This window comes from Aquarana catesbeiana, linkage group LG05, assembly GCF_042186555.1.
Source record: "Aquarana catesbeiana isolate 2022-GZ linkage group LG05, ASM4218655v1, whole genome shotgun sequence".
NCBI classification, from domain to species: Eukaryota; Metazoa; Chordata; class Amphibia; order Anura; family Ranidae; genus Aquarana; species Aquarana catesbeiana.
In genome coordinates, this window is record NC_133328.1 from 629,555,962 (window position 1) to 629,570,807 (window position 14,846).

General features: G+C 43.8%; 1 protein-coding gene and 1 long non-coding RNA gene across 2 annotated transcripts in view; one reads left to right on the top strand and one right to left on the bottom strand.

Moving 5' to 3' along the window:
- Positions 1-14,846, bottom strand: part of LOC141145538 (uncharacterized) — a 195,931-nt gene that overhangs the window by 95,399 nt on the left and 85,686 nt on the right. Inside the window, exons 13-14 of the mRNA XM_073632305.1 lie at positions 6,268-6,396; positions 3,339-3,467 (exon numbers count right to left, since the gene is read on the bottom strand). Coding sequence (XP_073488406.1) covers positions 3,339-3,467; positions 6,268-6,396 — 258 coding nt within the window. The remainder of the gene's footprint in view (positions 1-3,338; positions 3,468-6,267; positions 6,397-14,846) is intronic.
- LOC141145539 (uncharacterized) overlaps positions 1-14,846 on the top strand; it is a 40,285-nt gene that overhangs the window by 7,086 nt on the left and 18,353 nt on the right. The gene's annotated exons all lie outside the window — the stretch shown is intronic.

Below are 14,846 nucleotides of genomic sequence, written 5' to 3' on the forward strand. Positions count from 1 at the left end.
TCGAGGGACTGTCCCTGATTTGGAGCAATGTCCCTCCGTCCCTCTTCCCCCCTCATTTGTCCCTCATTTTGGTCTGATCTGTATAGTTGTATATAAAATGCACTTTTTATCTATCAAATAGTGTTGTCCAGCACTAAACCTTTCATCTGATTTCTAAATTGCTGCATTTGTAAATTCCAAAAGCCGATATAAAGGAATAGTAGTGGTAAAAAAAACACTTGTGGGTTTGACCAAACTTGTTTTTTTGTACAATTCTCCTTTAAGGGGGCGTGGCAAGGGGTGTGTCCTATGCCTGCATACTTTTGCTGATAGATGTCCCTCATTCCCATGTCAAAAATTTGGGAGGTATGGACATGTAGTAGGCCACACATGTCACCTCACAGTAGTGCAGCACAAACGCACGGCGCTGCAGTGCAGAGATATGAATGGAGTGTCATTTCCTGCACTCCTTATAAAGTAAAAAAGAAAAAAAGGAAACTGTGATTCGCTGAAAAGCGCATCATACCACCCCCTCCCCGTGGCTCACAGCAGCTGACAGTTGTCCGCACACTAAAAAGGAGCTTGTAGCATGCGGGCAGTGTGAATGGGCCCTCAGTGTGAAGATCCGCATGCGCCTTTCCTCTCATTTGCAATGTGTTTGCAGTGCGTCTCCAGTGCGTTGTGGACATATTTGCAGTGCATTTTTTTATTTTTTTTAGGCACTATTAATGACTTTTTTTTAGTTGCCTTTAACATAAAGCAGCCAATTTATTTAGATATGCTGGGAATGCACCAGACCACACTAAAAATCAGATCTGCACCATTTTTTTGCACAGGGCTGTGCAACACACAACAGATGGTAGCATGTTATCGTACTTTAAAGTTCGCCACAAAACAGGTGCATTGGTAAAGGTCGTTGTGGTGCCATTACAAATGAATGGCACTGCATTACCCATACCTCCCAACTTTTTGAGATGGGAATGAGGGACACCTATCAGTAAAAGTATGCAGGTATAGGACACACCCCTTGCCACACCCCCCTTAAAAGAGAATTGTACAAAAAAACAAGATTGGTTAAACCCACAAGTGCTTTTTTACCACTACTATTCCTATATATTGGCTTTTGGAATTTACAAATGCAGCAATTTAGAAATCAGATGACAGTTTTAGTGCTAGAAAACACTTTTTGATAGATAAAAAGTGCATTTTATATACAACTATATAGTTCAGACCAAAATGAGGGACAAATGAGGAGGAATGAGGGACAGAGGGACATTGCTCCAAATCAGGGACAGTCCTTCAAAATCAGGGATAGTTGGGAGCTATGCATTACCCACATGAAGACCAGGCCTTTTCTGACACTCTTGTTTACAAGAAAAAATCTGTATTTTTTTTGTTAGGAAATGACTTAGAACCCCCAAACATTATATATATTTTTAGCAGAGGCCTTTTTTATGTCACACGATATTTGCGCAGCGGCTTTTCAAACGCAATTTTTTGTGGAAGAAATACACTTTAATAAATTTGAATGCAAAAAAAACCTCACAATATATTACCCATTTTTTGGGTAAAATGTAAAAATGATGTTTTGCCGAGTAAATAGATACCTAACATGCCACACTTTAAAATTGTGCACACTCTCGTGGAATGGCAACAAACTACAATACTTAAAAATCTCCATAGGCGATGCTTTAAAAAAATTTGCAGGTTACCAGTTTACATTTGCAAAGGAGGTTTAGCACTAGAATTATTGCTCTTGCTATAATGTTCAGGCGGATACCTCACATGTGTGGTACAAACACCATGTACGACCTACATATGCGTTTGCCTCTGCGCGCAAGCATTGGGGGGGCCCGGGGGCGATTTACTTTTTTTATTAAACATTTTTATTTTTACACTGTACCTTTTAAATTTTTTTTTGATCACTTTAATTGCTATCACAAGAAATGTAAACATCCTTCGTGATAACAATAAAGCATGACAGTCTTCTTTATGGAGAAATCTGGGGTCTATAAGAAAGCATCAGATTAAAAAAAAAAAAAACAATAATCTGATGCTTTCCAAAATAAAAATGGCAGTGTTTACATCTGCTCTAAACCAGAAGTGACATGCTGTTGCTTTCAATCTTCGAGACCATAGAGATGATCAGAGACATTCCCATTTCTGCTCACCTCTATGCCCAGCCTGCCGGATTGAATCCCAGGCATACGGGTGTGATTGGTAAGCCTGAGGAAACAGTGTTTCACGTAAGCGATTTTTTTCTCCACCACTGTACCAAACTATAATCCACCAGTTTAGATCTATCTCAATATTGAGACCATGTAAATTTAAAGTGTCTAATCCTGTATCCATCTGGTCTCATTCTGTGAAATTTTTTATCTTGAGGTCTATTATCTATTGTAATTGTACAACCTTTCTGGACTATACCAATATCTTAACATGGACAATTATAAATATACCTAATTCTTGATAGACGCATTCAACTGGAGTTGTTCTGTAATGGTGAAGACATTTGGTAACCTCTCCAAGCCACTTCTTCGTTTCTATGACAAGTTCTCCATGGAACCAGAGAAGGGCATTGAGAAGCTATCCAACGTCTTTAACTTTACAGAACAAGTGCAGTTGAATGTGGCCAACTATTACTAAATATAGACCTGGAAGAATGAGAACCTTATCAGACAATCATCATGAAGCTTTGGGAAGGTTCTCATTTATCCAGGTCATGGTATATCTTGTAGAAGTGGGCCAGGTTTAGCTGGACCTGCTCTGTAATGTTGAAGATGTTTTGCAGCTTATTTAAGTGTCAGAAACATAATCCAGCATTTGATATCTCTACCTCAGTGATTCAGCAACAATTCACACCATGTAAACCCAATTATTAACAACTCTAACAGACCTCCAGACACTAAAGATGGGATGATGTAACTAAAACAGGATGATTCCACGGTGTTCATGTCTCCCATCCTGTTTTTGGACAATCAAAACTTGTCTTGATAGATTCCAGGGTGACTGGATGAAGATGACCAGGTTACCCATTGACAGAAAATGCTGGGGTATGTTCCTGATACTCATTAGAGCTGAAGAAGTGGCTTGAAATAAGCTTTGAAACATCTTGAACTTTAAAGAACAAGTGCGGTTGAATGTGACTAATTACTACTAGCTATAACAATTATGAATATTTTTAGTAGTAGCAGAGGGCCAATAGAAGGAACTCAATCACGCTCTCTGTTCCTCCCAATTTATGCCTACAAGGAGAAGAGCATCCTAGATCCCATACAGAGGTGCAGAGGAGGCACAAGATAGGGTACAGGGAGGATCCCAGCCTGACCTGCTGGTTAGCATATGGTGTATGACATTACCATTCTTGCGGTACTTGAAATATCAGCACCATGTTCCAGAAGAAGCCTGACAATTTTCACGTCCTCTTCCTCAAAGTGAACAGAGTCTTTTGGGAGTGCGGCAGCGAGATGAAGTGGAGTCTCTCCCTCCTGGAAAATTAATATAGCCATTAGCGTTCTTACTTTTAATGTTGCATGAATTTATAGGTACAGGAGGGGGATTACAGGTGCTTCACAATCCTTTATTTGAGCAGAGACATTTATAATGGTGAAAGCTGAAACACCTTTGTGTGTGTGTGTGCTGCAGCTCAGTTTTAGGGTCTTGGCAATCTTCTTATAGCCTAGGCCATCTTTATGTAGAGCAACAATTCTTTTCTTCAGATCCTCAGAGAGTTCTTTGCCATGAGGTGCCATGTTGAACTTCCAGTGACCAGTATGAGAGAGTGAGAGCGATAACACCAAATTTAACACACCTGCTCCCCATTCACACCTGAGACCTTGTAACACTAACGAGTCACATGACACTGGGTAGGAAAAATGGCTAATTGGGCCCAATTTGGACATTTTCACGTAGGGGTGTACTCACTTTTGTTGCCAGCGGTGTAGACATTAATGGCTGTGTGTTGAGTTATTTTGAGGGGACAGCAAATTTACACTGTTATACAAGCTGTACACTCACTACCTTACATTGTAGCAAAGTGTCATTTGTTCAGTGTTGTCACATGAAAAGATAAAAGAAAATATTTACAAAAATGTGAAGGGTGTACTCACTTTTGTGAGATACTGTATGTCGCATTTACCGTCCCCTTTCTTTCCTAAATGAACACAATGAATGATCAGTACCAATTACTCACTGTGTTCATTGATAGTGTACTCACTTTTGTGAGATACTGTATATACACACACATGGACGGTGTCAGTAGGGCAGTGTATGGTGTCAGTAGAGCAGAAGTTGGTGGCAATAGGACAGTGGATGGTGCCAGTCAAAACAAACATTTTAAAATGTATTAAAACATGGGCGGTGTCGGTAGAGCAGTGGACGGTGTCAGTAGGGCAGAGGATGGTGTCAGTAGGGAAGAGGATGGTGTCAGTAGGGAAGAGGATGGTGTCAGTAGGGCAGAGGATGGTGTCAGTAGGGCAGAGGATGGTGTCAGTAGGGCAGTGGACATTGTCAGTAGGGCAGAGGATGGTGTCAGTAGGGCAGTGGACATTGTCAGTAGGGCAGAGGACGGTGTCAGTAGAGCAGAGGACGGTGTCAGTAGGGCAGTGGACGGTGTCAGTAGAGCAGAGGATGGTGTCAGTAGGGCAGTGGACATTGTCAGTAGGGCAGAGGATGGTGTCAGTAGGGCAGAGGACGGTGTCAGTAGAGCAGAGGACGGTGTCAGTAGGGCAGTGGACGGTGTCAGTAGAGCAGTGGACATTGTCAGTAGGGCAGTGGACGGTGTCAGTAGGGCAGAGGACGGTGTCAGTAGGGCAGAGGGTGGTGTCAGTAGGGCAGAGGATGGTGTCAGTAGGGCAGAGGATGGTGTCAGTAGGGCAGAGGATGGTGTCAGTAGGGCAGAGGATGGTGTCAGTAGGGCAGTGGACGGTGTCAGTAGGGCAGAGGATGGTGTCAGTAGGGCAGAGGATGGTGTTAGTAGAGCAGTGGACAGTGTTAGTAGGGCAGAGGATGGTGTCAGTAGGGCAGTGGACGGTGTCAGTATGGCAGAGGATGGTGTCAGTAGGGCAGAGGATGGTGTTAGTAGAGCAGTGGACAGTGTTAGTAGGGCAGAGGATGGTGTCAGTAGGGCAGAGGACGGTGTCAGTAGGGCAGAGGATGGTGTCAGTAGGGCAGTGGACATTGTCAGTAGGGCAGAGGATGGTGTCAGTAGGGCAGAGGACGGTGTCAGTAGAGCAGAGGACGGTGTCAGTAGGGCAGTGGACGGTGTCAGTAGAGCAGAGGACGGTGTCAGTAGGGCAGAGGACGGTGTCAGTAGGGCAGAGATGGTGTCAGTAGGGCAGAGGATGGTGTCAGTAGGGAAGAGGATGGTGTCAGTAGGGCAGAGGATGGTGTCAGTAGGGAAGAGGATGGTGTCAGTAGGGCAGAGGATGGTGTCAGTAGCGCAGTGGATGGTGTCAGTAGAGTAGAGGACGGTGTCAGTAGAGTAGAGGACGGTGTCAGTAGGGCAGAGGACGGTGTCAGTAGGGCAGAGGATGGTGTCAGTAGGGCAGAGGTTGGGGCCAGTAGGCCAGAGGACAGTGTCAGTAGTTTATTTATTTATTTATGTTTTACAATTTTTTTTTGTACAATTTTTTGGGGAGCCCTAATGGCGGGCTTGGTAAAATATCAGGGATCTAAACAGACCCCTGAATTCTCACTTTTGAGACCGAGAAAGGCAATGAGGACAAAGATACCCCAGTCTCTTTCTTTGCAGCTTCAGCTGCACTTTATAGTGAATGAATGAGAAGTGTGCTGAGCGGCTTCCTGTTCATTCACAAACTGAAGCATAGTAAACACAGCTTACTATGCTTCAATTATGAATGGACACAGGAGCGTTCGGTACTGACCACTCACTGTGTTTACTCAGAAAAGGAAGGGGAGGGGACATGGGGGAGCTTGGCAGCAGGCACACCCTATGCGCATGCCTATGCTTATGTTACAGTTTCATCTGATATACAGTAGTATGTAGAGCAGTGATGGGAAACCTGCTGGCTTTTAAAGGACCTTAAAGCAGAACTTTACATGAATATTAAAGCCTAAGCTTAGTCAAAAAATTATAAATAAAATCATTACAAGCATTAAGTTGGTTAGGTATTTGAAAAGGAACACCGCATATTTAAAAAAAAAAAATCTGGTAAAGATTTTTACAGATCCTCCTCCAAGAACAGAGTCATTTGCAAAACTTGCTGTTTGTAATAGTTGAATGGGGCTGTTCATCAATCACAACCCTTATACAAACTGTTTCCATACCTGGTTGGGCTGGTTCACACAGCGCAGAGCCTCAGCCTCGCTCTTTTCATTGGACAGATAGTCAAGAATAAGCTCTACGATTGGCAGGTGGCAGTGGCGGACAGCGGTATGAAGCGCATTCTCTTGTGTCTAGGATGAGAGAAGCAGAGATCAGGTATACAAAATGATCCTAAAATGAGACCTAAAAAAGGAGAAATGTGTTTTTTTTTGGCAGTCCTAATTTTTTTTTTTTTTGCTATTTTTTTTCCATGCATCCAATTGCTGGGCAGTGGCAGTGGCTACAGAGATAATTTTGATATCCACCCCCTAATTGGGTACTGGTACGAGAGGTCCTGTAGGATCATCTGGCAGAACCTTTCTGCTTGGCAGGATCTGTACCCGATGTAAGTGTAATGATCGGGGTGGTAAGATATGGGTCGCCCCCCTAGAGCAGGAAGCTGGTAGCAAACCCTTTTTGTAGAGCTCCATCCATGTATCTATCAATGTCCCCATGGTATATGCCTACTTTACTTTAAAGCTCTGGTGCTTAACTTGCAGGTCGGGGGCAACATGTGGCTCTTTGGCACTTACTGTGCAGTCCTCAAGCAAGGTTGCCAACCTCCCAAAGTGAGATTTACTGACACGACATCACAAATTGACTTTTGACACAGACAAATTTTTACTGACACTTCAAAAAGTTGACCGTTTTAAGTGCAATTATCAGTATTTAAGCTACAAACCTCAAGGTCCCTGCAGATGCTAGGCTTTTTTTTGTTCCTTACCAATGTACCTACTCCAGCCAGTGAAGGAAAAATATTGTTGAAGCGTGGATCTTCACAGGGTAACAGTGGCGGTCTCTAAGAGCCTTGTGTAACTTGTCTCCAGTATTTGGCTGTCCCCAGTCTCCAACAAATCCATCCCCAGCAGGGCCGTCTTTAATTTTGATTGGGCCCTGGGCAAACATTTTCTTGGGGCCCTCCCTCTATTCTGAGACATACAAAAAATAGCAGGTAGACTCAAAATCAGTTTACTGCAGCAGATCACGCAGCGATTGCAATTGTTTGCCAGAGGTTCCAGCCTATCATTACTGCTCACTGGCTTGTTTCTAGAGGTTACAACACATAATTTCTGCTTGCCGATTGGTTGCTAGAGGTTAATGTACATTATTAGCGCTCACTAATTGGTTGCTAGGGGTTACAGCACATCATTAGCACTTACTGATTGGTTGCTAGAGATTAAAGCAGATCACTACTGTTTGCTGATTGGTTGCTAGAGGTTCATGCACATCATTACCTCTCACTGAGCAGTGGAGCAACCCCAAATAATTGAGCAAGTAAAGGGGCACATTAATACACATACTACAGGAGAGGTTCAGAGACTGCGGACATACTGCAGGAGACAATCAGAGACTGCGGACATACTGCAGGAGACAATCAGAGACTGCGGACATACTGCAGTAGACAATCAGAGACTGCGGACATACTGCAGGAGACAATCAGAGACTGCGGACATACTGCAGGAGACAATCAGAGACTGCAGACATACTGCAGGAGACAATCAGAGACTGCGGACATACTACAGGAGACAATCAGAGACTGCGGACATACTGCAGGAGACAATCAGAGACTGCGGACATACTGCAGGAGATTACCAGAGACTGCGGACATACTGCAGGAGACAATCAGAGACTGCAGACATTATACAGGAGATGGTCAGAGAACTTTCAGCAATGCACAGCTTTACAGTTAAATAACACAGCTCAGGGTTTAAACAGTCAGGCATTTTATGGTTGTAAGGACATACCTGGCCAGCCAAACTCACTACATACATTCAGGACTGTGGGCGGGGCTTCCACTCTCTGCTCTCACTAAAGCAGCTGGGAGCTCCACTGATGCTTTGTTGGGTGGGCCCTGGGCCCGCGTCACCCGTGAATGGTCGCCCCAATGACAGAGCGCACAGAGGACATGGGAGGATGTATTCCGCGCTAGCCAGCTGAGAGGGGCGGGGCCAGGAGCTCCACTGACGCTCTGACCCTGCCCACGTGCAGCCTGTGTACTGGGAATAGAGCGCCTGTAGTGAGAGCCAGTGATCGGAGTGGGAGTGTCATTGGAGCTCCCGGCCTTTTTTATTTACCAGCCAGTATAGAGGGGGCGGGGCCGGAAGCTCCACTGGCACTCGCACTCCGATCACTGGCTCTCACTACAGAAGTTCTTTTCCGAGTACACAGGCCGCACGTGGGCGGGGTCAGAGCGTCAGTGGAGCTCGCGGCCCCGCCCCCTCAGCTGGCTAGCGAGGAATACATCCTCCCGTGTCCTCTGTGCGCTCTGCAAAGCTGTCATTGGGGCCCCAATTCACGGCTAGCGCGGGCCCCCCAACAAAGATTGGGCCCAGGGCAAGTGCCCCGTTTGCCCTGCGCTAAAGACGGCCCTGGTCCCCAGTCCCACATGATCTCCTGCAGCATGTCTGTAGTCTCTGACCATCTCCTGATATATGTCTGCAGTCTCTGACAGATACAGTATCTCACATAAGTGAGTACATCCCTCACATTTTTGTAAATATTTTATTCTATCTTTTCATGTGACAATACTGAAGAAATGACACTTTGCTACAATGTAAAGTAGTGAGTGTACAGCTTGTATAACAATGTAAATTTGCTGTCCCCTTAAAATAACTCAACACACAGCTATTAATGTCTAAACCACTGGCAACAAAAGTGAGTAAGTGAAAATGTCCAAATTGGGCCCAAAGTGTCAATATTTTGTGTGGCCACCATTATTTTCCATCACTGCCTTAACTCTCTTGGGCATGGAGTTCACCAGAGCTTCACAGGTTGCCACTGGAATCCTCTTTCACTCCTCCATGAGGAGATAACGGAGCTGGTGAATGTTAGAAACCTTGGACTCCTTCACCTTCCATAGGGGGATGCCCCACGGATGCTCAATAGGGTTTAGGTCTGGAGACATGCTTGGCCAGTCCATCACCTTTCCCCTCAGCTTCTTTAGCAAGGCAGTGGTTGTCTTGGAGGTGTGTTTGGGGTCGTTATCATGATGGAATACTGCCCTGCGGCCCAGTCTCTGAAGGGAGGAGATCATGCTCTGCTTCAGTATGTCACAATACATGTTGGCATTCATGGTTCCCTCAATGAACTGTAGCTCCCCAGTGCCGGCAGCACTCATGCAGCCCCAGACCATGACACTCCCACCACCATGCTTGACTGTAGGCAAGACACACTTGTATTTGTACTCCTCACCTGGTTGCCACCACACACGCTTGACATCATCTGAACCAAATAAGTTTATCTTGGTCTCATCAGACCACAGGACATGGTTCCAGTAATCCATGTCCTTAGTCTGTTTCTCTTCAGCAAACTGTTTGCGGACTATCAGGTGCATCGTCTTTAGAAGAGACTTCCTTCTGAGAAGACAGCCATGCAGACCAATTTGATGCAGTGTGCAGCCTATGGTCTCAGCACTGACAGGCTGACCCCCCACCCCTTCAACCTCTGCAGCAATGCTGGCAGCACTCATTTCTCAAAGACAACCTCTGGATATGACGCTGAGCACGTGCACTCAACTTCTTTGGTCAACCATGGTGAGGCCTGTTCTGAGTGGAACCTGTCCTGTTAAACCGCTGTATGGTCTTGGTCACCATGCTGCAGCTCAGTTTCAGGGTCTTGGCAATCTTCTTTTAGCCTAGGCCATCTTTACGTAGACAAACAATTCCTTTTTTTCAGATCATCAGAGAGTTCTTTGCCATGAGGTGCCATGTTGAACTTCCAGTAACCAGTATGAGAGAGTGAGAGCGAAAACACCAAATTTAACTCACCTGCTCCCCATTCACACCTGAGACCTTGTAACACTAACGAGTCACATGACACCAGGGAGGGAAAATGACCTAATTGGGCCCAATTTTGACATTTTCACTTAGGTGTGTACTCACTTTTGCTGCCAGCGGTTTAGACATTAATGGCTGTGTGTTGAGTTATTTTGAGGGGACAGTAAATTTACACTGTTATACAAGCTGTATACTCACTACTTTACATTGTAGCAAAGTGTCATTTCTTCAGCGTTGTCACATGAAAAGATATAATAAAATACTTACAAAAATGTGAGGGGTGTACTCACTTTTGTGAGATACTGTATCTGCATAGCTCCCAACTGTCTCTCTGCCCCTCTTTCCTCCTCATTTGTCCATCATTTTAGTTACATAGTTACATAGTAGGTGAGGTTGAAAAAAGACACAAGTCCATCAAGTCCAACCTATGTGTGTGATTATGTGTCAGTATTACATTGTATATCCCTGTATATTGCGGTCATTCAGGTGATTATCTAATAGTTTCTTGAAGCTATCAATGCTCCCCGCTGAGACCACCGCCTGTGGAAGGGAATTCCACATCCTTGCCGCTCTTACAGTAAAGAACCCTCTACGTAGTTTAAGGTTAAACCTCTTTTCTTCTAATTGTAATGAGTGGCCACGAGTCTTATTAAACTCTCTTCTGCTAAAAAGTTTTATCCCTATTGTGGGGTCACCAGTACAGTATTTGTAAATTGAAATCATATCCCCTCTCAAGCGTCTCTTCTCCAGAGAGAATAAGTTCAGTGCTCGCAACCTTTCCTCATAACTAAGATCCTCCAGACCCTTTATTAGCTTTGTTGCCCTTCTTTGTACTCGCTCCATTTCCAGTACGTCCCTCCTGAGGACTGGTGCCCAGAACTGGACAGCATACTCCAGGTGCGGGCGGACCAGAGTCTTGTAGGGCGGGAGAATTATCGTTTTATCTCTGCAGTTGATCCCCCTTTTAATGCATGCCAATATTCTGTTTGCTTTATTAGCAGCAGCTTGGCATTGCATGCCATTGCTGAGCCTATCATCCACTAGGACCCCCAGGTCCTTTTCCATCCTAGATTCCCCCAGAGGTTCTCCCCCCAGTGTATAGATTGCATTCATATTTTTGCCACCCAAATGCATTATTTTACATTTTTCTACATTGAACCTCATTTGCCATGTAGTCGCCCACCCCATTAATTTGTTCAGGTCCTTTTGCAAGATTTCCACATCCTGCTGAGAAGTTATTGCCCTGCTTAGCTTAGTATCGTCTGAAAATACAGAGATTGAACTGTTTATCCCATCCTCCAGGTCGTTTATGAACAAATTAAATAGGATTGGTCCCAGCACAGAACCCTGGGGAACCCCACTACCCACCCCTGACCATTCTGAGTACTCCCCATTTATCACCACCCTCTGAACACGCCCTTGTAGCCAGTTTTCAATCCATGTACTCACCCTATGGTCCATGCCAACGCACCTTATTTTGTACAGTAAACGTTTATGGGGAACTGTGTCAAATGCTTTTGCAAAATCCAGATACACCACGTCTACGGGCCTTCCTTTATCTAGATGGCAACTCACCTCCTCATAGAAGGTTAATAGATTGGTTTGGCAAGAACGATTCTTCATGAATCCATGCTGATTACTGCTAATGATATCATTCTTATTACTAAAATCTTGTATATAGTCCCTTATCATCCCCTCCAAGAGTTTACATACTATTGATGTTAGGCTAACTGGTCTGTAATTCCCAGGGATGTTTTTTGGGCCCTTTTTAAATATTGGTGCTACATTGGCTTTTCTCCAATCAGCTGGTACCATTCCAGTCAATAGACTGTCTGTAAAAATTAGGAACAACGGTCTGGCAATCACCTGACTGAGTTCCCTAAGTACCCTCGGATGCAAGCCATCTGGTCCCGGTGATTTATTAATGTTAAGTTTCTCAAGTCTAATTTTAATTCCGTCCTCTGTTAACCATGTAGGTGCTTCCTGTGTTGTGTCATGAGGATAAACACTGCAGTTTTGGTTACTGAAGCCCCCCGATTCACTCGTGAAGACTGAGGAGAAAAATAAATTCAATACCTTTGCCATCTCCCCATCCTTTGTAACCAGATGTCCTTCCTCATTCTTTATGGGGCCAATATGGTCTGTCCTCCCTTTTTTACTGTTTACATACTTAAAGAATTTCTTGGGATTTTTTTTGCTCTCCTCCGCTATGTGTCTTTCATGTTCTATCTTAGCCATCCTAATTGCACCCTTACATTTCTTATTGCATTCTTTATAAATTCTGAATGCTGTGGATGATCCCTCAACCTTGTATTTTTTGAAGGCCTTCTCCTTTGCTTTTATATGCATTTTTACATTGGAGTTAAGCCATCCAGGATGTTTGTTCGCTCTTTTAAATTTATTACCCAATGGGATACATTGGCTAATGCCCTTATTTAATATGCTCTTAAAGCAAACCCATCTCTCCTCCGTATTCTTTGTTCCTAATATTTTATCCCAATTTATGCCTTTTAGCAAGGTTTGTAGTTTAGGGAAGTTGGCTCTTTTGAAATTCAGTGTCTTTGTGTTCCCTTCATGTCTCCTATTTGTGTGATTTATACTGAAACTAATTGACCTGTGATCGCTGTTACCTAAATTGCCCCGTATTTCCACATCTGTTATCAGGTCTGTATTGTTGGTAATCAGTAGATCTAGTAATGTTTTATTTCTAGTTGGTGCGTCTACCATCTGACCCATAAAATTGTCCTGCAAGACATTAAGGAACTGGCGAGCCTTAAATGAATGCGCGGTTCCCTCCGCCCAGTCTATGTCTGGATAATTAAAATCCCCCATTGTTGAAATTATTCAATCCAATAATAAAATAAATGAAAAGTGCTCGTGCTCTTGTGCCATGTAGAAATCGTAAAATAATCCAAACTCATACATATGCTAAAGTGCAGAAATGTAACAATATTATCACACAAACTCAATGTATCAAATATATTCAACAAAAACGCATGGTTGCCTAATCCTGGTGTTGCGACCAGTGCAACAGTGCAAAACGCAGTTAAAGTGATCACGTGAATAAATAAATAGATAATTAATCCAAAGATTGCTGGTGTCCTACAAAATCAATTGATAAGTAATCCAATATCTAAAAAAGTCCGTGCAGTCTAAAACAAAATTACTCAATGGTGCACAGAGGAACAGTGCTCAAACACAGCAGGATAAATGACAGTGAGGTGGTGATATGCAAATGAACCACTCTGTGTCCTCTTCATGCAGCATGCACTGGTGTGGGTAATAGCCTCTTACCTAGCGGTGCTAGGTCAACCGCATATAAGATGTAAGATCTCGGGGTCCAGGGTCTCTCCTACGTCTCTGTATCCAAGTTGGCTGGCTCTGCAGGGTCCTATTGGGGGCTGGGTATATATAGTTGTGGTCCTAATTGAGGTCCTGGGGCACTGCGACTCCTAGCTCGCAGTGCCCCAGGACCTCAATTAGGACCACAACCATATATACCCAGCCCCCAATAGGACCCTGCAGAGCCAGTCAACTTGGATACAGAGACGTAGGAGAGACCCTGGACCCCGAGATCTTACATCTTATATGCGGTTGACCTAGCACCGCTAGGTAAGAGGCTATTACCCACACCAGTGCATGCTGCATGAAGAGGACACAGAGTGGTTCATTTGCATATCACCACCTCACTGTCATTTATCCTGCTGTGTTTGAGCACTGTTCCTCTGTGCACCATTGAGTAATTTTGTTTTAGACTGCACGGACTTTTTTAGATATTGGATTACTTATCAATTGATTTTGTAGGACACCAGCAATCTTTGGATTAATTATCTATTTATTTATTCACGTGATCACTTTAACTGCGTTTTGCACTGTTGCACTGGTCGCAACACCAGGATTAGGCAACCATGCGTTTTTGTTGAATATATTTGATACATTGAGTTTGTGTGATAATATTGTTACATTTCTGCACTTTAGCATATGTATGAGTTTGGATTATTTTACGATTTCTACATGGCACAAGAGCACGAGCACTTTTCATTTATTTTATTATTGGATTGAATAATTTCAACATATATTGAATCGGTTTCACTTATATTTATCACCTTTTAATTTATTTACATGGATTGTGTATAATCATTTTATATTGACATCAATCATATTGACCAGTAGGGATCATATACATACAAATAAACAGAGACCTTTCGGATAGCGCAGCACCACCCCCCCCCCCACTTCTCTTTTTATATTTATTTTGGGCTTATGTCTGAGCCCTGTGTTCGGTGCATGCAGCTGCCCGGCGATATACGTCTTATACAGTTCTAAAAACCAGTTCTACATTTCGCACGATTGCTGTATCTTTTTTCCTTATTTGGTAGCGCAGGAATAGCCCCCGTTTTTATCTAAAATCCCCCATTATGATAACACTTCCCATCCTTGCTGCTAATCCAATTTGTAATAGGAGATCCGTCTCCACTTCCTCCCTCAGGTTAGGGGCCTATAGCATACTCCCAGTATTATTTTCCCCTTAGCTTCATCCCTTTGGAGCTCTACCCATAAAGATTCCACCTCCTCCCTAGCCCCCTCAGTGATGTCATCTCTCACATTCACTTGTACATTATTCTTGATATATAGGCATACCCCTCCCCCTTTTTTACCCTCTCTGTCCTTGCGGTATAGGGTATACCCTTGAATGTTTGCCAGCCAATTATGAGAGCTGTTGAACCAGGTCTCTGAAATTCCCACAAAATCCAAATCCTCCTTGT